Raw genomic sequence first — 27,931 nt, forward strand, 5'->3', positions numbered from 1 at the left:
TCGGTGCCTAAAATGTATCGAACTCGATACCCAGCCCTACTCACGTGTCAAAACAACCACCATGATTCATCAGAGATAGTTTTTATTTCACCTCTAAAGGCCGCTCTCGTACTGTATAATGACAACATGCCCTTCCCATCCACTCCAGTACTGGACACAACGGGGGAAAATTATCGGTGTGGATTTTTGCCGATAATCGATAATAACCTGATGCACTTCTGTCTGAATGGGTTCAAATTCCTACATTCATGGTACCAAGGAGGTACCAACTCTCTATTAATGCCCATAGTTTTGAAACTACATGCCCAACAAACACGCATGTGGTGTTTGGGTGTCCACATATGTAAAAACCCTAAACACCACAGAACACCACTCATACATTATTACATTTAAGTTTAGCCCAAAAATATTCTGCATGCTTTGAACACATCAGAACACCACAAACACATACATAGCGGCAACAGTAATATATGCAATATAACCGTGTGGACACAAATGCAGTGTAAATTTCTCAGAACTGCTGTGGGTCACACACAAATAGGTAAATATGAATTAATTGTTTAAGAGCTTCTAAAAGTGACAGTCACTCATTCCAGTTAACCGCATACTTTCACAAGATTAAGCTGTCACCCTCTGTTCATGACATGCACAAAATCCTGTAATGTAGGGACTTCCCATTCACATCATGTCTTGCTATATGATATGTATAATTACTACACAAGAAAAAGTAAATATAGTACCAAGAAGTACTGTGGTATTGCCTTGTTGATGTTGTTTTGGACATTTTCCATGGTATAGAATACTGTGGTGTTCTTTAAATTACCTTAGAGCATGGGTTTTCAAACTTTTGAATCACAAGGACCCCCAAATATGATGATTCCATGCTGGGGACCCCTTACCTAAAATATAAAGGTAACTATGTATTTTTGAATAAATAATTGTATATAATGTAAAGACATATTTCAATTCATATTACAATAAACATAAATATGAAATGCTGTTTCAATAACAATTTTCTTTTATTATTTTTTATTTATTTTTTTATTATTATTTGGCAACTCACTATAGCCAAAAATAATTCTCACAATTAACAATTATATTTAGCATCTGTAGTTTTTTGTATTTCTGAACAATGATAAAATATATACATTAACTGCACAGGGTAAATTTTTTCACAGTATTAATGCACTGCTAGATGAAAAGTTAAACCTGAAGGGCAGCATTTGCATATTCAAACATGTGAATCAAACTAAACAACACCACATTCACTGATTCAAGATGTCCTAATGGGATGGATGAGCCTGGTGGCTTCAACACAGTTTGTCAATGCGTGGTTTCATTTTAGTGAAAGCCAGGCACATGTCACTGTCACATATTCCCTGTTGTCTTTTGTTTTTGTGCTTTTATGTTGAAATTCTTGTTTAGTTCCTGTTAGTTTTGTAGTCCTTTGTAGTTCTATTCCTTGATTGATTCTCCCAGATTATTTCTCATTCCCTGATTGTTTCCCCAGGTGTTCCTCGTTCCCTTGTGTATTTAAGCCCTTGATTCCCCCAGTTCGTTTGTTAGTTCTTGCATGTTTTGTTATGCTCTGTTCCCTGTGTTTTTCTTTATTCTGTGTTTTCTTGTTTATTTTAATAAAGCTGCACTTCGATCCTCATTCTTTGCCTGCCTTGTCACAGAAAATAATCTGGGAGAACCAATGAAGTAATAGAAATACAAAGGACTACAAAACTAACAGGAACTAAACAAGAATTTCAACATAAAAACAAAAGACAACACGGAATATGTGACAGTCACTTTCGACCTCCAGACGGGCCTGGTGCTTGGACTGAAGTACTTTCAGTGCTGAAAATCCAGCTTCACACAAGTAGGTTGTGGCAAATGGTAAAAGACACTTTATTGCCTTTTCAGACAAAACAGGGTAGTCCTTTCTCACAGACATCCAAAACTCTGACAGAGGAACTTTGTTTTCATCTATCCCTCATTTGTCAAATCAATCAGTTGCTCTTGGGCTGCTAGATCCAGATGAGTGCCAATCCCTGGTGCAAATGGGTTTCTAACAAAGTCCAGATGGGTGTTGTTCAAATCTGGGAAATATTGTTTAAAATAGCCCTGAAGATGTGACAGGTGAGACTGGATTATGGGTGTGATGTTGGCAGCTGTTTAGGAGATGCACTCCTTGTTATAGAGAGGAAACATTTCTGTAACTACCTCTTTCTGTTTGCTTTCCCACAGAGATAATTTTTGTGTGAACGCGCGCACCTTATCTTGTGCGTTCAGTATGTGAATGTTGTGCCCTTGCATGCTCTGAGGACACTGAGATGCAGGAAAAAAAATCTGCCATGTATGACAACTTCAGTATCCATGAGCCATCTTCAAAACAGCTGGCAAGCTCTGATTTTTCACCAGAGAGAAACTCTTTGCGCAGTGCATACACGCGATTTAACACCAGCACCGCGGGAAATCCAGCGTACCTCTGAGTGAAGCAGCAAGCTCTCATAATCAACACCCATTTCTTTGCAGAGAAAACCGAATAGTCTGTTTCAAGGGGTGTGATTTTTATATAGTTCACAGTTTTAACTACATCCCTCGTGATGCAAATCATCATCAATGCGTTTGGCCACAAGAGCCTCACGGTGAAGCATACAGTGTGTGGCAACAGCATTGGGGGCTTTAGTTTTGATCAGGGTCACCACACCACTGTGCTTACCGGTCATAGCGGCAGCACCCTCATTACACACTCCAACACACTGAGACCAGTCTACTGAATTGACCGCCATGAACCGATCCATCATATTAAATATGTCCTGCCCTGTGGTTCTGCCATCAAGGGGTCTACAAAAAAGAAGCTGCTCGATAAATTTGTCCTGCCCAAGGAAACGAATGTAGACCATAAGCTTTGCTTGATTTGCAACATCAGTTGATTTCATCCAACTGCAGTACAAAATATTCACTGGCTTGCACTTGTTCTAAAAGCTGCGAACCAATATCATTGGACATGTCACCTATGCGTCTGCTCACTGTATTGTCCGACAAAGGCACACAATCTACTTTTCGTGCTGCTTCCTCTCCAAATAACTCCCTGACAATGTCTTTAGTAGCTGGTAATAATAATGCTTCGCCAATCGTGTGCGGCTTCTTAGCATGCGCGATGTGGAGTGATGCCAAATATCATTCCTTTAAACTCCTCTCAGGGACCGATGCTTGCTGCCGAAAAGTACTAGTCTGCCGGGCCAAACACAACTCCTGATGTTTGAAATAGCCAGTGGACTTTCCTGCCTCACTGGGATGTTTCTGCTGTAGATGGCGTTTGAGCTTGGATGGTTTCATGCACTCATTGGAGAGAATCTCTTGACAGAGAACACACTGGGGTCTCTCGACTCCCTGCTTTAACATACAGGTAAAACCAAACGTAATGTAAGATTTGTCATATTTTCTAGTTTTTTTGTTTAGCGTTCGCCAAGTCCGATTGACACGAACTGCTTGCAAGAGCATGATTATTTAAAAATCTTTCCATCATTTGTAGAGCATGTACTTAGCCGCTAATTGCTCCGTTCACCTTACTAGAAGTGCAAAACGTAAATGGCGCAAAGTATTTTGGGATAAACACGTTACAAGGAACCACTCTTATACATCACGAAACTGTATGTTGATTTGGTTATTAACATCTTTAGGTTAAAAAATTAATTATGTAAAAAATTATAATCTTAAATATGTTTTTTTTTTCTTTCTGTCAAGTTTTTTGTGGACCCCCTAGCTCCCTCTTGCGGTCCCCAGTTTGAAAACCCCTGCCTTGGAGTACTATGTAAAATTAAGTAGTACTCTTACCCACAAAAAAACAATAATCAATTTCTCGTAAAGTTACAAATATCAGACGCATACATTGAATTATACAGTATTTTGCTTTATTCACAAACTTTACCAAGAACGGTTTCAAAATAAGCTAACTTCAACAAACTTTGCATATTTTTTTTAAAATAAAATTGATATGGACAATATGAATGATTTAGTTATTACATTTCATTACAATTCTCAATCAATTTGCAATATTCAAGTAGTATTTTTTTATATGCAGTTAGCTGGTGTTGAACAAGTACTTGATTAGTCAATTACCTGTGCAAGACCCTAGTAAATACCTTGGTATACTAATATGGTCTTCATTCAGTACCGTAGTATATACATAACATTACCATATTTTACCATCTGACACCAATCACGGTACTTTAAGGATATAGACTAAATAGACTGTTTTTAAAACTTCTGGCAGTGCTCAACATTAAAGATAGCCCGCTGGCCAGGGGCCAGTGTGAGAGGGTTTTGGGCTAGTTAAAGGAACTGCCACTTTTCCAATCGGGCCACCTCTACATTGTCTTCATCATGATATTACTGTCATTAATCTTGCAAACTGAAAAGTGCTGTAAGCGATTTCTACAGCCGTTCTACTTCCACGAGACTGAGCAGTTGTATTAGCCACAGCCCTCTTTTCAAAACCCTGCACTCCAAAGGTACCAAATTAGCTTTATTGAGGCTGACACGAGCAGAAATGGTTGATTAAAACAACAGCAGCAAAATAGCGCCCTCAACAGATAACTTTTATGAACAACATGGCTTGAAAATGTCAGTAAGCCTCAATAATTTGCTGCAACTACAATTCTATGAGATTATGCAAACTGATTGACAGGTCGAAAGCGTCATTGTCCGCGGACATATTTTTGTTTGCTGTTTACAGAGTCTAAAGCTGTCACAGAGACCGGTGATATATCTCAGGACACTTGTTTCATTAATATCTTTCAGGAAGTAGGAACCTTTTTTGCATACATTTCCATGAAAAAAAAAAACGCTTACAGCACCTTTAAATCTATTTAGTCTTCTGTGTTGTATGATATGTGATGTATTCAATATTGCACTTGCAAATTCTTCTGATTTAAACATCACAATGTTATTTAGTTGCTAACGCTGGTTTTGTTGAAATGACGAGAAAGACTTGTGTTTATGAATATAGCTTTATAATTTCCAGCTACTATTGAAAATTAAAAGTCTTTTTTGTAAATAAAAAATGTATTTTTCAATAAATGTTTAATAAATATATATATATGTATATATATATATATATATATATATATATATATATATATATATATATATATATATATATATTTATTTTTAAATTGTGCTTGAGAAAATATAGGCAGGGCATGTAAAAATCGCAACTGCTGAACCGACTGGGCTAGAAGAAAATGTTTTTTTGTTTGGCCCTGTTGTGATGTTTGTGATGAACAAAACATGGTTTTGTTAGGGTTTGCAAATATTTTAGGGATGTTTTCAGAAATTATCACCACAAGGACAGCAAAACCTTCCCATACATTTCAACACATGTTTGTGTACCCCAGTATTCTGTGCAAGTTTGCTATTTAGCCATGTGTGTTTGCATGTGTTTATTTGGCTGCCACGGTATTACGAATAGCATGGGATCCACAGAGGAGTATTTCAGGATGCATAGTATGTGTGTTTGAGAGAGGGAGAGATTGTGTCTTTATATGGTCTTGTCTGTAAGATCTCTGTCACAGTGTTTAAACAATTAGCTCTTATGCCACTGGAATAGTCAAAGACAACAGCTTTCTGCTAAAACCAGCAGTGATTGTGTATATAGACATAGGCCTACTGGATCTAAAGTGTTCATATACATAGAGGCACACTTATTTAAAGGGTCAGGAAACCCCAAAACACATTTTTTGAGATGTTAACAGCTATGTACAGGTTGCATATAACTGAAAACAAGTACAGCACTTATGTTTAATGTTAATGGTAAAGTCGCCATTTCGTTCTTCCAGTTTTAAAACAAAACTTGAAGCAATGTCATAAAATATGAGGTATATGAGTAGACTCGGATTTGTAATTGGGAGTGGAGTACACTAATATGTAATTCGATTCTGAGCATTTCTCCACATCATCCTATCACTGCGCTGCCTTGTGCATGAGCTGAATTTACAGCGAAGAATTCCAAACTACACGCAGATGTGACAGTGGTTCCTGGCCCAGCCTAACACACACTATACGACTCAAGCTTATCTCCTTTGATGTTTAACATCAGCGACTGGTCTGTGACGAGAAGTCGTAGATTGCACAACCGATGAATTTCAAACTGCTTGAAATCTGTCTGACGTCTCGACGAGCGAGTTACGACTATGATTGAAAGCCAGTAAAAATACAGAGGGAGAGAGCAAGAGAAGAGTAATGCTTTGAGAAGCAGGAGACAAAAATAAAATAAAATAAAACATCAATGTCCTCCTATCTGCTGTCTTATCATTATTTTTAGCTGGGTTTTTTTTCCTGTTCTGTACAAATCAGTACAATAAAATGGATAAACGCAATCGTGTAGTGTGTGCACCACCACGACTGAAGAAAAAATATTGGGAGTCCTTAAGTATGTGCAGGGTGCAAGTGGTGTAGTGTGCGCTCGGCTCTAAATGGTTTTTATACACACACAATGTATTGCTTGTATATACAGTTGAAGTCAGAAGTTTACATACACTTTAGCCAAATGCATAAATTTATATTCCCTGTCTTAGGTCAGTTAGGATCACTACTTCATTTTAAGAATGTGAAATGTCAGAATAATAGTTTAATAAACCATGTCTTTGTTGTCCTTAAGTCATTTTGCCACAACTTTGGAGGTAAGCTTGGGGTCATTGTCTATTTGGATTCGGAAGAGCCATTTGCAACTGAGCTTTAACTTCCTGGATGATGACTTGAGATGTTGCTTCAATATATCCACAATTTTCCTTCCTCATGATGCCATCTATTTTGTAAAGTACACAAGTCCCTCCTGCAGCAAAGCACCCCCAAAACATGATGCTGCCACCCCCATGCTTCCCAGTTGGGATGGTGTTCTTCTGCTTGCAAGCCTCACACTTTTTCCTACAAACATAATGATGTTTCATCAGACCAGAGGACATTTCTCCAAAAACTAAGATCTTTGTCCCCATGTGAACTTGAAAACTGTAGTCTGGCTTCTTTATGGTGGTTTTGGAGCAGTGGCTTTTTCCTTGCTGAGCTGCCTTTCAGGTTATGTTGATAAAGGCCGAGTGCAGTATCAATCTCTCCCCCTCAGATCGAGACATTTGCTCAACTCATAGATGAGGCACTGACCGCACAGAGAAATGACAGTTTCGGAGTTTGTAGTTAATTACATGATCTAAATCTGTATTTTTCTTTAACTTAAATAAAGCTATAACGCATTAAAACGGCATTTAAAATGTAACACTGTGGTGTTTCCTTTAACAAGCTCCGACTCCACTTATTCCACAACGAGAGTGCTTCTGTATTTACTTATTTGGTATTTTTGTATAGTTCCCTTGTACTTTGCGATCTACATAAGATGAAGCTGTTGGGAAAGTTTGGAGCGCATCTGGACTGTGAGCCATTTAAGTCTTCCTTTCCTCAGTATGGTGCAAGCTGCAGTGCTGCTCTCACGTGTCATCATTAGAGTTTCATATGATCTCATGTTACGTTAAATGAGATCAAATGACTATTCAATAATGAAAATAGTTGTCGACAAATTTTTATTTTCGACCTTGTCGATAACGTTGGCTAATCGTTTCAGCTCTAATTAAAAGTGATAAATTACTCATGTCATGCACAAGTAGATGTCTTAAATCAATTTTATATATAATATAAAGCCGTAACTATAGTTTGCTAATATGAAATCTGTGGCGTGGTTAAAAAATGAGTTTTAATGACTCATTTAGGATATACATTTCTGACATCAACAGTATATGACTACATAGATATAATTAACTTATAAATTCACTTAGAAAGAAAACCCCTTCCGAGTGATCATATATATATATATATATATATATATATATATATATATATATATATATATATATATATATATATAATCTGACTGGAACATATTGGATGCCTTTAAACCCCGAAAAAAACCCTCAACGGATATGCACAATTCATAAGTGACTTTTTTTAAAAATTATTATTCAAAACATTGTATTAAGAGGAAATGTATTGTACCATGAATAATAACGTAAATTGTGTATATACCTTGGCTTTTCTCTGACGATGTTTTATATCAGTATTTGAAGTGTTCGTCTCTGCATAAGGTAGTCACATGACACATCAATCTTCATGCTGAGTCAGTTATTGGTTTAATTTAACCTTTAGTGGGTGCCGTTATATTGTTGAATCAAGGAGTTCAGATTGTAGAACCCTCCAGTGCCGGCCACGGAGGAAATAAACAAAAATAACTATCGGAAACTAATGGAGTTGATTTTTTTCCGATAGTAAAAAAAAAATGCAACTATCGACCTTGATTAATCTGTAAATCTGATATATCGGTCAACCTCTAATTATCGCCAAATGACAAGCAGACATTGCAACTTTTCTACTTGCATTACAGCTTGTAGAGAGTTTTGCCTTGTCCCTTGGTGTTGTGCCTACAAATCACTACTGAACAAAAAAATATAAGAACATATATATTTTTTTATTTTAGACTAATGTGCATTGGTAAATTTTACACAATAAGCCTTAATTAACATTCATTAAGAACATTTCATGTTTGCTTTAAAACTGATTTAGTCTTTGCCGTACTGGTGTCTCTGTGCTCTAACTGGTTTTTCAAGGTTAACAGTAATTTTTGGATTCTGTCCTGCTGCCTGCGGATCCAGCGGATGAATGATGATTGCTAACGGACCTTCTATTTTTAACTCTCAGACAAGGCATTAATGGATGTGGCTTAATTGAGTCTTGCTGAAATTAGTTTGAGTGTGTGTTAGTGTGTGCTGAAGAGCAACTCTGATGGAGAGCAGTTGCATGGATTCAGTATCATCTGTACACCTTTCAGTACACCTTTAACAACATAACACTAACCCTGTTATAAATACCTTGGACAAAGACAATGAAAGAAACTATGAAAATAAAAAATAAAATTACATTGTGTCTGACTATGTATGTTACATAAGAGTGCAGCTGTGCTCTTGGGATTTGCTCTTTCTTTCAGTCTGTGGACAGATATGGTTATGAAAGGGAGAGTGGGGCAAAGGTTCAAGGTGTGAGGTTTTAGATTTTTGGGATATACTGTATCAGAAGCATGAAGTTGGTGCAGGTGCCTAGGGCTGGGCGATGTTGCTCAATTTGCCACATTGATATTGATGTTTAGCTTTCAGACTTTTCAGTCAATGTTTAATATTGAATTATTTATATTCGATATTTATTTCAATAAGAAGAACCATAATTTTGACCAAGACATAGGAATTAAAATGTAACAAAAAATATAGTTTTAAAGCTAAAACAAAACATGGTAATGATCAAGCAGTATTGACATATTTTTAAAAGCATGCAAAATACCAGTTGTTTAACCCATTTATTGAAACCGACTGTCCAGAGGAGCAGATTTGACAAAAATTAATCTTCACAATTTAAAGGTGCACTCAGTAATTTTTTTTTTAATGTTTTTCTTACACTGATACCTAGGGGCATGGATCCAGCGTCATTCAAATGCAATACTTTTATATTACCAATGCAATTGTAAATTCACTATTCACAGTCAGCCATGAATAATTTAATCCTTGAGTGAAAGTCTGAAAGGGAAATAAATATGAAATGAAAGGGATAGTTCACCCAAAAATGAAATTTTTTTCATCATTTACTCACCCTTTGCCATTCAGTAGAACACAAATTAAGATTTTAGAAGAATATCTCAGCTCTGTAGGTCCCTCAAGTGAAAGGTGGCCTGAAATCTGAATGTCCAAAATCATCATAAAAGTCATCCATAAGTCTTAAGTGGTTAAATATGTCTTCAGAAGCGATATGATGGGTGTGGGTGAGAAACAGATCAATATATATTTTTTTACTATTAATCTCCACTTTCAAAATCAGATGTTAAGTGAAGCTAAACGGGCAACACATGTGACTTTTATATGTGAAAGTGAAAGTGAGATTTATAGTAAAAAAGGAATTAAATGTTGATCTGTTTCTCACCCACACTTATCATATTGCACATTGATTTGAAAATAAATAATTTAACTACTGGAGTCATATAGATTACTTTTATCTGCCTTTTGGACCTTCAGATTTCTGGTCACCATTCACCTACATTGAAAGTACCAACAAAGCTGAGATATTTTTCAAAAAATATTCATTTGTGTTCTGCAGAAAATGTGATTCATGCGCCACAATATCGCGGGAAGCCCGATTCATTCGTGCATGTGAGCCTGTAGATATACATACGTAGAATCCTTATTCGGCTGTGGATCCGTCAACCGTGGCACCATCTTGGAACAGTCAACAAGGAGCAGTGGCGGAGCCAAGTGTTTATCAAAGGGTTGGCCAGGCTGGGGCAAGCGATTGGTCTGTGGTGGCACAGAAATGTTCGGGAATTCCAAATGTCAAAAAATGACTAAAACAGCAACTGCGAGTGGGGTGGCCAGACTTTGGTCCATGGTGGCCACGGCCACCCTTGGCCACCCCCTAGCTCCACCATTGACAAGGAAAGCTGTTTGCATGCAAGTGAATGGAGGAGATGCCTCAGACCGCTGCATAAACTGCTTTTGTGTGGAAACAATTCATCAAGTAATGAATTGACTGACTGGGTACTAATTTTCAGTATATTTGCCATGATGCATTCATTTGTAGAGGACGTCATTTGCAGTTTGAAAGAGAAAAACAGTTTTAGAAGTGCAGTCATTAAATTGCATCAAGTATGATTTATTTACAGTAACTTACTATCATAAACTCTATTGATGATATGTTATATTTTGGATGTTAGATTATAAAACAAATTCATGATTTGAATAAACATATGTTTTTTTTTTTTAGCTAGATTCCTTTAATGGTTATGACCCATCTATCCCTTTGCATTTATGATCACTAGTACCACCGCTTGAAAATTTGAAACTATCATCATCAGACATTGCTCTGAATATCAACATTATTTATAAGAGTGTTTTACCAATATTCAGTTTAATTTGGAATTTTATTTCATCTAAAATGTTGCCCAATGTTTATGGAAAATCAAATAATGTGATAATTGGCTGGAAAGGACTCCAGATTGTTGCAGACCAGATCGATGGATTGTTACACCACTATGTAATCTGCCATTCATATGCCTTTATTGCTTTCATCTTAAACACACACACACACACACACACACACACACACACTTTCTCTCAACTCTGCTCTAATTGAATCTTGCATTGAATTTCGAATTAAATCTTATAGAATCTTTTATTGAAATTAATAAAGAATCTCGAATTGAATCTTCTCGAATTTCTTCACAAATTGTATCTTCTAGAATTAAACTGAACCAAATAACCAAACCGAAAACTAGTCACTTCCAAAACATCTGCTATACTACAATATAATTCTAGCGATATACTCATTGATTCTTCTACTCTTGAATCAAATCTTCTCTTTTTGGATTGATTGTCATGAGAACTCTCTTTAAGCACTTCTGAACCAACCTCTGCAACTCGTTTTCATATACGCTCTGTGTACATTTTAACCATGTTATGTTTAGCCTATATCACATGTTTAAATGTTTCAGATGCCTACATGCCTCTTTAGAGTAAACACTTATTACAGCTGGACGTGATTGAGTCGTTCACTAATTGAGTGAATGTTTGAGTGATTGCTGTGAAATGACTCTTATTTCCTGCGTCCTGCAGAAAGAATCGGTTTGTTCGAAACACTTCTTTTATAAAGACTCTTTCTTATGAAAACACTTTGCTCTCTGTTGGTGGAGGCTGATGCTCCCTCATTGGAGTGCGGTTTGGTTTAGTGGACACGTGCTTTCTCTCAAGAGATTTTTAGAAGCTTTATTAGCATCATAAACAAGGGCTTGCATTACCAAATTGTTAATAAACATTACACATATATATATACACACACTCAAACACAATAAAGATAGCAGTGTAAAGTTAGTGTGAATATCTGGTTACTGTCTCTCTCTCAGCTGCTCAATAAGAAATGGGCCCTCTCGTATCAGATACACGCACTTGTCTTTGAATCGAACAATCCTCTCAGCTTACACATGCACAGGTCTGTCTGAGAGTGGACGCCTCGTTACTCTTGTGTTCTCGTTTAAGATTATTTGCTTCTGCTAGGAAGAAAGCAATATTGACAAGGACACGGAAAGGGAATTCAGCCTTTTCTTTGTCATTTGGAAAGACAGATTGTGATGGCTAAAAATGTGGAAGCATCACTTTTCTCTGCAAAAGAGACTCGGAGAGGAAAGGGGTCTGACTAAGCAGGTAGAGTCTTCTCTTATTGGTTCATAACCTTGGCATGTTGTGACATCACAATCTTTGATTGGCTCACAAAATTATTGTTTACTTTTTGTAGAAGGTAGCAGTTGTAAAACAATGTATTTGTCCATTTATTTATTAGTGTTTTTTGCAAAAGCAAGCTGCAATACTGTCTGATAATGGAAGTAAAAATCCCATTCATTTTCTAAATAGACAAATTACTTTTTAACGAAAATTGCAAGCCTTTAAAGACATAACTACTGTGATCTCTAAGGTTGATAATCAATAATATATGCTTCCATTGAAGCCATCAGTCCACTATTTCATCTTAATTTTAAAAAGATTTAAAAGTTTAAAAGTGACTGCCCACTCCCATGATGCACTGCAAATGATGCAAACTACTTAAACACTCACTGAGCACTTTATTAATAACACCCGTACACCTACTTTTTAATGCGATTATCTTATCAGCCAATTGTGTGGCTGCATTGCAATGCATAAAATCATGCATATATGGGCCAGGAGCTTCAGTTAATGTTCACATTAACCATCAGTATGGGGAAAATTGTGATCTCAGTGATTTCGATAACTGCTAATCTCCTGGGATTTTCACGCACAACAGTCACTAATGTTTACTCAGAATGGTGGCAAAAAAGAAAAAACATCCAGTGAGTAGAGGGAAATGTCTTGTTGATGAGAGAGGTCAATGGAGAATGGCTAGTCTGGTTCGAGCTGACAGAAAGGCTAAGGCAACTCAGATAACCACTCTGTACAATTGTAGTGAACAGAATAGCATCTCACAATGCACAAAACGTCAAACCTTGAGGCGGATGGGCTACAACAGGTCTTAATTATGGTCTTAATATCTGAATATTTTGCACAATAACAAATAAATATATTGTTTCTATCCTTATGATGAACAGCTTAAAATCAATATTTGTATATTTGTACATTTTTTATTTCAATTGTATTTTTATTTTGCAGTGCTAGTGAACTACAATGGGATTGTAGTTCATCCCCTGATTAAAAATGTCAAGTACAGTCTTGTACCTTTTTATTTTTCTCACATTTTCAAATTATTATTATTTTGTAACAAATGATAGTGAGACAAACAGACACAATAGCAGAGGAACAGTTCAAAGGATTTTTAACAGTAAAAATGAGCAGTCATTGGGTTGAGGAATGCAGAAAATCCTGACAACTGGCTACAGCAGCGGGAAGCGATCTCCAATGGCGTGCATGTTGTAGTTGCGCAAGGGGCAATCTGTGAAGAATTTGTTCGTAGGATGAGTGTATGCTTTGTGGACGTCAGGAAGAGATTCATAGAATCCTCTGACGCTTAGTGAGATGCAGAAAAACAAGAGCGAAGAGCGAACTTAACTCCCGACTCGCAGGCAGAGATGAGGTATCCTCCGTGGAAGACCGCAGACATGCAGCAATACTGGAAGGCAACCACACACCCGACACACAGGCAACCAACAGATATACTAGACTGAACCAAATAGGCAGAGAGAGTGAGGTTAGTACTCAACATCAATCAACAATCAAGGAAAGATACTGAGAACACGACGGGCTTAAGAAGGGAGTGAATTAGGGGAGAATAGGTGTTGCTCGGCATGCGAATCAACCATGGAAACAATTGGAAACATGGCTTCAAATCAAAGTTCACCTCAGGGCTGGTTGGTGTGGTTCATGTCTTATTTTTTATGAAGCATTTTATGAAATCACTTTAAAACATTTTTTTATTAATAAATACCCCTGGAACCAGGACTGCTGAAAAAGTGGAAAAAGAGCACTTGTGCTCTTGAAGATGTTATTACACAATGTGACTAAATGACTTTGCTTTACTTCACTTGGGCCAGCAAGCAACCACTTAGCAATACCTTAGTAACCACACAGAACACCCTAGCAGCCACAAAGCAACACCCTGGCAACCATCTAAAACAGCCTAGCAGTGTGGAAGGTTTTTTTTTTTTTTTTGCATGGGCTAGCGTCACTTTTCATTGGGAAAAATAAAATCGAAATATGTTTTTGGTGTAGTTTGATTTTTTTGAATGGCACAAACTGGAGAGCATTTCAGTCTTGAACAGACAGATGTTACAGTCCCATAGTTTGTTTCATGTGGACTTCATGAGTTTGAACTACAGAACTGCTGACTGTCTCTGTGCACTGTTCACTAATGTCTGTTTGTGTTAGTCAGATAGAGTGGTGATGTCCTGTCTGGGTGTTGGTCTAGATTCAGGTGCATTATCCCGATTAGTTAAACCGTCATTATCTGTGCCCTCTTCCTCATTGTATAAAGTATCCTGATGGAATCTGTGTACTGTATGTGTGTGTACTCGTGTCAACAGAAATTATCTTTTAAGAAGCAATATTTCCCCCTCAAATTGGTTTCCTTTTTTACCTAATACACAGTGTGAAACATTTAGTCAAATAATTCAATTAATTTGATCATTAATTAATCAACTAGTTGAAATGGTCACTACAGTGTCTAAACTCATAACTTTATAATATAATGAAATCCCTGTCTCTCTATCTCTCTCAGGGTGAAGAGTACTGGGTGCAGGTGTACAGGTTGGAACATGGTGATGGAGGAATTCTGGATCTGGACGATGTTCTATCTGATGTGGCAGACGACAAAGACAGAGTGAGACACACACTGTCATTGACATACTCATTCAGGCACACACACTTCTAGCTTTCTGTTCTAAAATGGTGGGTAGGCAGGTTTAGTAGTATATATTTTAGTTACAGTTATCAGATGACTCCCAATTGTCTCCCAATAACTATGATGTCATTTGATGATGGACAGACGTGTTACCTAGCTGTCTAAATGGGACCATACCAAAGACTTAAGTTTTTATATAAAGCTAATTGCTACAGACAAAGGGGCCATTCACACCAAATGTTTTATTGTATATGCCTGTGCTGTTTTTCCATTGTTTTTTATTTTATTTATTTAAACCTGTACTAGATGGACATCTTTGACCATTGCACTACATCATGTTGTTTTTTTCCAGAGTATTGTGCAGGTGTGCCTCATCTCAAGTTAACAGAAAACGCATCTCAAGACACCTGCATTCTGTTCTATTTGTGAATCTAGCTTTTTTAGCATAAGAGCACATTTGATCTGAACGGCCCTTTACTAAACCCCTTATCCTATTTTTTTATTTTTACATAAAATATATTTTTCATATAAAGATTTGGAATGATTTTTACCTTTTATGGACATCCTATGACAGTTAATGGATTTTTGAAGGACACTTTTCTCCCCCAAGTATAGTGAAGTTTTTTTGTGCTTTTTTTTTTCTCCCCAATTTGGAATGGCCAATTCCCAATGCGCTCTAAGTCTTCGTGTTGGCGTAGTGACTTGCCTCAATCCGGGTGGTGGAGGATGAATCTCAGTTGCCTCCGCGTCTTAGACCGTCAATCCATGCATCTTATCACGTGGCTTGTTGAGCGCATTATCACGTGGAGGCTTCAAGCCATTCTCCGCGGCATCCACGCACAACTCACTACACGCCCAATGGAGTGCGAGAACCACATTACGGCGACCAGGAGGAGGTTAACCCAACATGACTACCCACCCTAGAAACCGGGCCAATTGGTTGCTTAGGAAGCACTCATCATGCTCTGGATTCAAACTTGTGACTCCCAATGTGGTAGTCAGTGTCTTTACTTGCTGAGCTTCCAGGACCACCAAGTATAGCGAAGTTAAAACATACATACCCCACACACATTTCTCTGAACTTAAAATGTTCTGTCTGTCAATACATTGCTAAAGTGACTCTTTAAGAATGTTTAAGAGGTAGTGTATCTCAGCTGGTAGATCATGGTGCTCACAATGCCAAAGGTCATGGGTTTGATTCAAAGGGGAGGCACATATGTATACAAATGTATATCTTGAAGGCTTTGGAGAAAATGTCTTCTCTTGGGGAGATTTTATGAGCAAAAACTATATATATATATATATATATATATATATATATATATATATAGATAGATAGATAGATAGATAGATAGATAGATAGATATATATATATATATATATATATAAAAACCCCAAAGAAAAAATGGAAACAAAAGCATTTTGCTTTTGCACTTGAACAGAATGCTGTTTGGATCTTCTGTTCGGACTCTGCCCCCTTGTGGCCAAACACTGGCAGTACATTGTTTTTTTGTGTACTCCCAGAACAGATGATATCGGCTTTGAGGCCGCAGACACTTTGCTAGAGTGTAGTTGTGTGTTTGATGTGGTGGGTGTGTCTGGGTGTATGTGTGTGTTATTTTGGTTCTCTGTATAAAATAAAAGACTAAACATCTCTCTGTCACACGCACACACACATCTGTGCCTGAAGTAGTGTGAGGGATCATATAAACAGAGTTATGGTCACACAGTTATGACTTCTACTTTTTTATAGTATCCAAGAATCTAGTTTTGTGTAGAGCTGGTCACCTCTATCAGCCTAGGTTTACGTTGCATCCTGATATTTCACACCGATTAACTGAGTGACTCACATTGCAGCTGTGGTCACAGGAAACACTGTCCACAAATAGGAAGTGGTACAAAAGCGCTTTAATGGGATTTTGGGTGACTCATTCACTCACAATCCAACAACAGCATAGAAAAAGCACATAAACTTACACTTGTATTTCAAAGGCACTGCTGAAGTATGAGCTGTCCAATAGTTATGGCATTGTGTGTTGAGAGACATAAAATTCCACTAACAGATGTTATTAGTTTTAAGCCCTGGGGTATTAATTGTGTGTACTGTTCTATGTGACAATATTCAGGCTTACTGTACACCAGTTACACATTTGATCTAGGAGTCATTTAAGGAGTTTTTTGTCAAAGGCGTTCATCGTGACACATTGAAGGAATGTTCTGGGTTCAGTTCAAGTTAAGCTCTATTGGCAACACCGGAAATTATGTTTGACTCAGCACAAATTGAGTTTACAGTAAAGCACCTACAATGGCAGTCAATGGGACAAGACATTCCTAGCTTTTTTTTTTTTTGTTAAAGCATTTATATAAAATATTCTGCACAAAAATATTTTATTTGATCTGTAAAGTTGACTAAATTGTGATTTTATCTTACTACTTTCATGCAAACACATTTAATGTTTACGTTTTAGTGAGGCCAGTGTAAAAAAAAAAATACATCTGTGGTAATCAAAGTCAGAGAAGCTGTTGATAAAGCTTAGCTTATATTGAACCCAGAACATTCCTTGAAAATATTTTTGTAAAACAAAATTTACATTGTCAGTATGTTGATGCAGTTCTTCTATTGGCCAGGAGGGGGAGCCAATGATTAGTCAATGATAGCTAAAACATCATGCACGTCATGTCACAGCTTTAATTCATTTTTTTATGTCCTAAAACAATGAGACGTGTATGTGGGACTCTGTCAGGTATTAAACAAGACTGAAGCTCTTTTATGTCTGTTACTCCCCTCCTGTGATAACGTCCTCTACTGGACAGGAAGTTACCGCCGGTTACAAACAGGAAGTATAGCATCCATCTGGCGTCTTCTGGTCAGACGGTGTACGTGTATTGGTCTTGTTTGTGTGGATGTTTTCCTAAAGACGCAAGGAAGTGTGTGAGTGGTGGCGTCTTAACAGGAAGTGTCTGTGGATGGGTGTAGGCAATGTTGCAGTCTGTCCTGATCACATGACCAAACGTCACCTCAGATTAGGATGTACAGTTTTGTTTTTTCTCTTAGGGTGTGTTTCGAACAGCTCCCTAGCTCCTTATGTCAAGAATCAGTATATCTGTGACATAATTCGGACATTGGCAAGGGTGTTGATCCGCTGAGCATTGGGACACTCAGTTATTACACAGCTGGTATTAATCAAAACATTGCTGTATAAATGACACTGGCATGCATTTTCGCAGTAGGTATTTCAATGTACAGTGTTTTTATTAAATATAATGTACATCAAGAAATAATAAGGAGTGTATTTTTAAACTTCTAACAACTCTAATATTTAAAAGATTGTGTCCATTTCATTGTAATTATGGATGAAAGACATTTGCAAACAACATCTTTTTTTAAAGAGAAAATAAGGCTTTGACTACAAGTTTTAAACTTCTTGTCTTCTAATGACTTGAAAGACTTCAGAAGACATGACGACGTTTCCTGGTAAGGGAACATGGTGAGCAACATTGCTCTCTGGTTTTTATGGTGCATTCTGGGAGTTTTTTAGGAATGTTTCAGTGCACTGGAACGATTAAGTGATTGGAACAGCCCTAGAGATGGCCAACTCCCTGATCAGTGCCTTTATCTGAACAAGGGAGCTGATTGAGATGCACCCTTTGATTTACACAGTTACCATTGGCTAGGGTGTCACTGCGTACATGATGTGTTTTATTGTGTGCTGTGAACTGTGGTGCCCGTTTCCATTAGCAACAAGTTCATGAGCGATTAAAGCAATAAGCCATTAGAGGCTGTGTGTTTGCAGTAATTTTACTTTATTTAAAGGGTGATGTTGATAACTGAAACCCCTTCAATGAAAACTGTCATAATTCACTCACCCTTTTGTGATTACAAACACGACTTTCTCATGCGGCACTCAGAAGGATATATTTCAATGAAGATAACCCTCCATCCTTTCAATACAATTCCAATGCAAAGTGTTCATGTGAGAATTTGTGAGGTTTAGAGCGGTGTTACCCAACCTTTTTTTGCCAGAAGTATTTACATTTTTATAATTTTTATATTTTAGATAATTTTCGATGATTAGAAAAGTGGTCTTGTCTCTTTAAGACTACCGGCAGTTCAGTGATTAAGCGTATTTTCACATTCACGAGAGAGGACACACACTGTTTCTTGAGCACATGTTATATTTTTGTTGGTTTGGAACAGAAAAGGAATTAAAAGGGTATTATTCAATGACAAATGGGTTGCATGGATCTCATCTTGGGACAGACATTACACAGAACAAATTTGACCAAACTTTTACTCTCAACACATATCGGCGTGCCAAACTTTGCATAAATTAACAGACCGATATTGCGATTGTTCAAATGAAGATTGTGATTCATTGGAAAGTCCATATTTTTTACCATTCCTAATCCTTTATATTTTATGCCATGCATTTTGTTATGTTCACCATAGCTAAATTGAATTCTTTACTCTTACTCCTTGTTGGGAGATAAAGACAAAGTTATCCTGTGAATGCACAAAAACAATGACTTAAATTCTGAGTTGTTTCTCACTAAAACTTATCGGATAACCCTTCAAAGACTTGAAATGTGATGGACAATCTGCGTGGATTGCTTTTGTGATACTATTTTGTGATAATTTACTAGATATTTACATTTAATGAAGAAAATGAGTCACGCTTGTCTATACAAAGTGTGCCAACACCATGCTAGGTCATTCTGGATTGTTGCAAGTGGATGCTGTGTGGTTGCTAGGTGATTGCTTACTGGCACATTTCAAAAGACTCCAGCCCGAAGTCTCTATGATTTTCTGCTCCCTAGATATGGCTCGAGACCCTTCTTGAATGGATAGATTAATGAATAGATTTTTTTATAGATTTATTGTTCGCCTGTCGATACTAACTTAGAACAGTAATTTCAGCAGTAGATCATTTTAGAGAATTGGTTCAAACCCGACTGGTCAGTTGTGTTTAAACTAGGCTATAGGGCAGAGTGTTTGTGTGGGTGAGATGGGTTCAACAGATTGTAAGTTTCAAAGATCAAAACCTCTAAAGTGAGGAAAGGAATACTCTCACAGGAAGTATACAAGTCTTCTCCTGGGAACTTCCTGTTTGTGCACTCTGCATACACAGTGTGTGCATGTGAGGTGTGCGCTTAAGATACGATTTGTAGTTGGGTCAGTGAGTTCTTTGTTTTTAAAGTCATTGTAAAAACACAGAGGAATTTCTCAACGCCTCCATGTAGGACGTCCAGCTGTAGTGCTATGGTGCCACTGTGTGTGTGTGTTTGTGTGTCTTAGTAATACATGGGGTGTCATTTTTGCTTATGTAGCCTGTAAAGAATTGCCTAAATCTAGGAAGAACATTGCTGCAGTTATTTGTAATAGATAAAGTTCATTTAGGTTTATAATGTATAGCAGTACACACACTCTCTCACACACTGCAGCTAAAGACATTCTGCAGGTCTACATACATCTTTGTAATCACTTTTCCTTCATCTCCATTGTTTCTCTCTCTCTATTTTCACTGCACTGCTCTTATCATCCCTTTATTTCTATATAAGGGAAAACTGGTCTCCCTTGTGTGTTTAAGTGTGTGTGTTTGTTAAAGAGAATGGGTCAATGTTCAGAAAACATACTAGCACATTTTTGTATGCATAGAATACCTGAATTATCTATAAAATGTGTCAAAATGTGTTGTATACAATGGTAACTGCCCATAATACTGTACACAATAATGCAGTGTGCTCGACTTGACCTTTTGGAAGTTTATCCTCTCCTTAGTAAGTCTGTCTGTGCTTACTAAGATTTTAAAGTGATAGTTTACCCAAAAATTTAAATTCTCTCATCATTTTCTCACCCTTATGCCATCCCAGATGTGTGACTTTCTTTTGCTGAACACAAAGATTATTAGAAGAATATTTAATTTCTTTAGGTCCATACAATGCAATTGAATGGTGGCTAGAACTTTGAATGTCTAAAAAGCACAAAGGCAGCATTAAAGTAATCCATAAGGTGGAGTATGCACAAATAATGTGTATCGCAAAAAATAAAAGAAAAAGTGAAAGTGGAGATTTATGGTAAAAAAGGGAGAGATTCTTCATTTTTTTTGGGTTAACTGTTTGTCAGGAAACATAAGCAGTAAGGAGGATCCAAGCACAGGAATTAGTCAAATTAAATACTTTTATTTAACAGCTGAAACAAACAGGGAACACAAAACTCTCACAAGGGAGAGAAAACCAAAATGAAACATAAACCAGAATATAAACAAATAACTAGGGAACAGGATTGGAACTAGGACAGATGAGAATACTCACAAAACGATTTGAAAAACAAAAGAGAAAAGAGGGCACAATAAATAGAGGAACATACATGAGGGACAGGTGACGACAATCAACATAATGAGGACTAAACTAGGGGTGAGGCCAGATGGAACGAGGAGGCAGAGTTGGGTGAGCACATGGCAAACAAAAACATTAGCCTAAGCCATGTGCTCATACATAAAACAAACACACACAGATGAAAATTTGGCAAAGACAGAAAGGCAGAGAAGGATCATTGACGGTACTGTACTGATGGATTGCCGCAGGGAGTGGGCAGACAGCAGATCGAGGAGGGGGTGGGTGGGTAAGACCAGGGGAAAGGAATGGACCAGGCCGGGGGACAGATGACAGACCAGAGAGGGTAGGTGGGGGAGACCAGGGGGACGGTCTGGGCCAGTCTGTAGGTGAACCGGAAGGCAATGGTGGTGCCAGAGAAGTGTCTGGAGGCCTAGATGGACCGGGAGGCAAGGGCGGAGCCGGAGAGTAACCCAGAGACCAAGGCAAAGTCTGAGCTGCTTAGAAGCCGGTGAGGTCAGTAGCAGCCACAGAGGACTGTACAGACTGGTCAGTAGTTGTTAGAGACAGGACTGGGTCAGACAGGTCAACGACCGCTTGGGACAGGACTGGGTCAGGCCAAGTGAAGACAGCAGAAGTCTGGTCAGACTTGGCAGGGACCTCACAAAGCTGAGCAGAACAATCGGTAGTCATTGGGGACATGGCTGGGTCAGATTGGTTGACGACCGCGGGGACAGGACTGAGTAAGTAGCACCCACTGGGGACTGAACAGAATGAGCATCTGACTGGTGTCTGGTGTCTGACAGGTGCTATTTACTGTGCTGAGAAACAGACTGGTGACTGATGTCTGAAGGGTTCTGGCTACTGCATTGAGCAACAGAATGGTAACTGGTGTCTGATGATTGCTGGCCACTGGACTGAGCAACAGGCTGGTAGACAGCCGCTATGGACTGGACAGGATAGTTGACTGTCACGGGACTGAACAGGCTCGTCGAAGGTCATCTGGGACTGGACAGGATCTTCGACGGTCATAGGGGTCTGGACAGACTGGTCGACAGCCTCAGGGAACTGGACAGACTTTTCAACAGCCACGGGGAACTAGACAGACTTGTCGACAGCCACTGGGAACTGGACAGGCTCATCGACAGCCTTGGGAAACTGGGCGGACTCATCAATGGCCACGGGGAACTGGAGAGGCTTGTCGACGGCCACAGGGAACAAGACAGGCTCGTCCACAGTGTGAGAGCAGGACAGACTTGATGACCACAGGGAACTGGCTCATTGATGGATATAAATATGTATAATAAATATACACAGGCACACTCAAAGTTGTTGTGTGCGTAAATGCACGTTCTCATAACTGCTATTCCTTAAGAGTCATGTTTGAGAATGCAGAGCCTCTTTCACAAAAAGGACCTACACAAAACAGACAATAACACATTAGCTAACAGCCATTTGCAATCATTGTAAAGAAATGCAGAAGGGTTATATATACACACTCTCACACACACACACACTCACACTCAACAGAAACATTTTTGATTACTTGATTTCCCACATTCAAGGTTCCAGATTACCACACACACAGAACATGCTCTGTGTCCCATGGAGGGAGACCACCCCTGTGGATTAATGTGCCCTTCAGCTGTTCTCTTGTCATGGGTCCAGACCTGGTCAATTAATCTAATTGTCCAATAATGTGTTGAGTTGGGTGTTTCTAGCTGTTTAATCCAGCCCACTGATCCAATGATCCTAGCATTATCATTCATGTTAACACACACACACACATAATTGAGGCCAGATGTTCACTTTGGTGTATTTGGGACAGAAGGAAACCTCTTGTGCTACAGTGTCTTAAGGTATGCAGTCATAAGAGCACACTGCTCTAAAAGTGGACGCCACACACACGTACTGAAGCTCTCTTCAGACTTCATAAAACCGCTCCTTGTGGTCATAACTAAAGGAATTGTACACTGCATTTACAATTATTACAATCCTTTACATTGAGCTCATTTACATTGACACCAGAAAGACATTTATTGGAATAAATGAATGCTGCTTAAGACACAACAGTGGCATACTCTTTACCCCTGCAAACACACAGCTCGGTTAGTAAGCAGCTTCCTCCACACTAAAGGGGATATCATGTAATTTTAATGCAATGCTGGAAATGACCATGGTGTCTGAGGATGACTTTGTCATTTTTTTACCTCTCTGTTGCTTTGCTTTATTTGTAGATATCCCACAGTTGCTGCTGTGTTTGGTTCCTTAACTTTCCATTGCACTTGTGTTATAACAACGGCACTTATGTGTTTACATGGCCACATAAGCCTCATTCTCCGGCAGAAACCTGGATGTTTTTAACCACTTTTTCTTAATCTTTTAAGTGTTTTAAGGAAAATGCATTTGCATTTACATGACATTTCAGAATGCAAAAACCCTGGAATAAGCTCTTTCCTTAAATTAATATAAACGGTGTAGCTGGTTCTTTTAATATTGTACGATAGGATGTATATATGCACTTTTTGCAGTGGTATACAAGAGCACAGGATATGCATCTTAGCTAATGCTTTGGTGATAAAATGGTTCTTCATTAGGCATGCATCTTCGAACCCTGCAATAATGTGGTCCAAAAAATCAGACACTTCCAAAACTCTGTTGGAGACACAAAGGTTATTAATCGGCCATTGATGAAAAAGTCACATTAAACAATCCATTTGACCTTCTTTTGCCTTTCGACAAAATAAATCTTTTAAAGTCTGCATTTTTTTTTTTTCAGAAACAGAAAAATAGTACAATTCCTGCAGTGTACTTTCAGTCTAAGACATGCACGTTGTTCTACTGAAACACAGGGACTGGGATTGTTTTCTTAAGGATTCACCCTTTTAAATGTGAAAAATATATATTTTTCTCACTCGTTCTGTTTATTATTTCTCTGTAGTTGGTGGCGGTGTATGATGAACAGGAGCCTCATGTTGGTGGTGATGGCACCAGTGCGAGCTCCACGGGCACACAGTCACCTGAGCTCTTCTCTGGAGAGCCGTCCACCTCCACCCCACTGTCTGCCTTCCAGCCGTATCTGCCCCACAGCGAGATAGAGGTCACCACCTCCACGCTCCGAACCAGTAAGAGTCATAAAGAAAGTGTGTGTGTGTGGGTGTGGTATCAGATCTCATGTCTTCTTCAAGGGGTCATGAAGTTTTTTAATTTTTATAATTGTATTATCTTCCCTGAGGTCCAATGATAATGTTATAAAACAATTGCACCAAAACGGTCACAATTTAGTAAAAGAAAATTATTTTCCACCCTGTTTTTGCTCATCTCTCTGAAACGTTCGATTTTGGCCTAATCGCCTTCTTAAAACTTCAGCATAATCACCCACTCTTATGATTGGCTAACATCATGCAGCCCCTCAAATTCAGCAAACTCAATTGAAAAAGAATGAGCCTCAACACACATCCAACACATTGCATCTGAATATATTAAACTGTTCATCTCAAGCACAACTGTTAACACGGGGCACCATAAATTATCAAACAGTCATGACATTTGAAATATTCATGAATTAAATGGTTTACTTTAATTTTTGAAGTGTTTTTAACTGCCCAATTCTTTAATACCAGTTCCTTTGCAAAGCTTGAATCATATTTTGTGTGTTTACAAGCAATCCATGCTGTCGTGAACTGAAAAAATGCATATTCATAGTCCAAAGAACAGTCAAATATGCACATGTAGGTGCACTGAGGCATATTGAGGCACACATCAGCGGAAACACTCCAAAACAGTCGAAGCCATCCATCATCCATGATCAAAGACGTCCCATGTTTACCCACACCAACAATTAAAATTAGCACAGATGGGTGAAAGAACGTGTCCATGATGAGTTTGTGCTCAGCTTAATGAGTGAATTGCTAAAATTGGTGAGATACATGGCAGCGGTCAAAAGGTCCTTATAGTTCATGTTGATATACAAAATAATTCAAAATAGCCCAGATGGGTTGCCTTTGGTGTTATGCGACACCTGTCATCTGGACTAGAACTGTGCACCAGTTTGCGGGGCCAAGGGTGTGTTGATGCACATTGTGTGATGTGTAACTACAAATGAGCAATGTGTTGTGATGTCATTAACGCAGAGATTTCAAAACGAGACTTTTCAGCAGGGTGGCAACTATAAATGCTTTTTTTAGACTGGGGAGGAAGTTTTTATAGTACAGTTACCTCTTATATGTCTAAATATTAATGAAAATGTGATTATCCATTTCATAACCCCTTTAAATGTAACACTTATGCGTATGCCCAGCTCCTTCACTGAGTCATTTATTGTCTCACAAACTTATATTTGTTCAATAAAACCTTTTTATTTACTGCTGTTGACTATAAGATATTATAAATGAAGGTATAAAGCCTATTACTCTGTATTAATTATGTTAATACTATATTACTACTATGTTATTACTGAAGTTTGGAATTTGGCACTGCTCGGGAGGTTATTTTTTTTTAATTACTATTTTTTCTCTGTCTCTCTCTCTCTGTCACACTCTCTTAGACATGCCTTTGCACGTTCGTCGCAGTAGCGACCCAGCGTTGTTGAACATGACGGCGATGTCATACTCTGAGCAGGGCGCACAACCCGAAGAACCTTCCAGGAAAAACCCCACACGTTGGTCAACTACTGCCGGTTTCCTGAAACCACATTTCTCCACTGGCACCAACAGTCTGGAGAGAAAGGTATAAACCTTTCTAAACCTTTATAATGTTGTGGAGAAAAGTGTTAAAAAATAAAGATTTAATCATGTTAACCCTCTGGGGTCTGAGGGTGTTTTGGGCCCTGGAGAAGTTTTGACATGCCTTGACATTTGTGTTTTTTTTTAGTTGCTTAAAAACATATTAATGGCTAAAATCTGATAACACTGTATTCAGCACAAACTGGGCTACATTAATATGTGAGCAGCATGTGTGTACATGTTTGTATCTTTGAGAAAATAACGTTTATGCGTGGTAAACGATTTTTAAGTCATTGAAATAAGGCCATATATCACATACTAAACATTTGTCCACAAGACTTTTGAGAACTGGATCTTGTAGCCTAGAGTTTATGCTACAAAATGATGTGAAAACCATCCTGATCACTCATTCAAACAAAACAATATAGTTCTTTACAGAAAAGGTTAGTACTTTATTTCATCACATGAAAATCATGTTAACGTGCATATTGTTTATGTCTTGTGGCTATACTTTTGAAAAAGTGAGTATTCTAACTTTAAAAAATTGTCCCCCATTCACTTCCATTGTAAGTGTCTCACTGTAACCCAGATTTTTGCTTAAAAAAAAGGAGGGGCAAGTCAAAATTACATTTTGTGGTTATCAATATTATACCACAAATACTGTTGATTGAGGATAACGTGTATTGAACCCAGAATATTCCTTTAAATTACCCTGGCATTAAAAAACAAACTAGACACCCCTGCTTCAATGAGGTTTCAAATACAGCTGCTGCGACTTGTTAATTTGTGTGCACAATCATATTTTTTTGTGCTTGAGTTTGGGATTTGCAAGTTCTGCAGGTTTACATTTTACGTGCAAACTGTGTCATGGTGCTCACACTGTTGTAATGCACTTGCGCGCTGTGTTTATGCGCTTGCGCTGTTTTGTCCATCATTTAACGCCATATTGTAACCCCACATCTCACAAGGTGTAAGAGCTCCTTTAAACAAGCCACGTGATAGCAGAGGATGTTGTGATAGAATGCATGGTGAATTTATTGTGTGTGAGCTGATTAAGCAAGTGCGCAGTTGTCCCCATCATCATTTCTCTGTCTGGTCTCCTAGCATAGTGATGCTTATGGCAATGCTGCTCATAAAACTGAAGACATTTGAGTTCTGGATCTCTCTCTCTCTCTCTCTCTCTCTCTCTCTCTCTCAGGAGTACACATACTCTGCTGCTAAATCTATACATTCAGCCTTCTCTCCAAGAATATATGAAAGTTTCTCTATATTACTTATTCTGCTGAATTCAGGCAGTATCACTTCTATGAGTGTAAAGGGTGTTTCTAATGGTCTCATATTTACTGCACTCAGAGAGGAAGTGAAGTTCATCCTCCATGACTCCTTGATTGCATTGTGAACACAGTCTGTTCTCTCTGGGTTTCCAGCTGAGACTGTGCTCAGTCACACGATACTTTGTAAGGAGCTTCCTGTGATGATATTTTGGTCAGATATGGTGCCAGTTTATAATCTGTCTTAATATTTTTAAAGTAGTTCAATTTGTTTGTTTCTTTAAGGTTGCTATGCCAATAATTCAAAGTGTTTGTATAAGTTTTGCCTGCCTGAATTGAACTGGTGAATTTAGCCGATGTTTGTCCAGTAAGCACTGTAAAGGGTCACTCTCTGGGTGTGCTGCTCTGTGTGTAAACACACAGTGATGGTGATTTTCTGGGGAAGAATCTGATAGGTGGAACCAGAATTTACTGGCTCTTTTTTGAATGTCAGTCATGATGGAATCTGCACAGTTCTGCCCAACAGCCCAGGTTAGAAGTACTACTGTGAACTCCCAGGATGTTTTTACAAAATTTGAGGTGGAAAGTTTTAATTTTACTTTTGTCCCTGGATTTGTTATTCATTTTATATTTGGGCCCCCAGATTCCGCTAGCATACATAAGTAAGGGCTTGAT

The 27,931-nt window shown here is 38.2% G+C and overlaps 1 protein-coding gene across 2 annotated transcripts in view; it reads left to right on the forward strand.

Annotated features, from left to right (window-relative positions):
- LOC127649294 (partitioning defective 3 homolog) overlaps positions 1-27,931 on the forward strand; it is a 119,379-nt gene that overhangs the window by 13,367 nt on the left and 78,081 nt on the right. For both annotated transcript variants that reach the window (XM_052134339.1, XM_052134340.1), the window contains exons 2-4: positions 14,806-14,907; positions 24,203-24,386; positions 25,808-25,989. In XM_052134339.1, the coding sequence (XP_051990299.1) occupies positions 14,806-14,907; positions 24,203-24,386; positions 25,808-25,989 (468 nt within the window). The remainder of the gene's footprint in view (positions 1-14,805; positions 14,908-24,202; positions 24,387-25,807; positions 25,990-27,931) is intronic.

The sequence above is a fragment of the Xyrauchen texanus genome, chromosome 9, assembly GCF_025860055.1.
Source record: "Xyrauchen texanus isolate HMW12.3.18 chromosome 9, RBS_HiC_50CHRs, whole genome shotgun sequence".
NCBI classification, from domain to species: Eukaryota; Metazoa; Chordata; class Actinopteri; order Cypriniformes; family Catostomidae; genus Xyrauchen; species Xyrauchen texanus.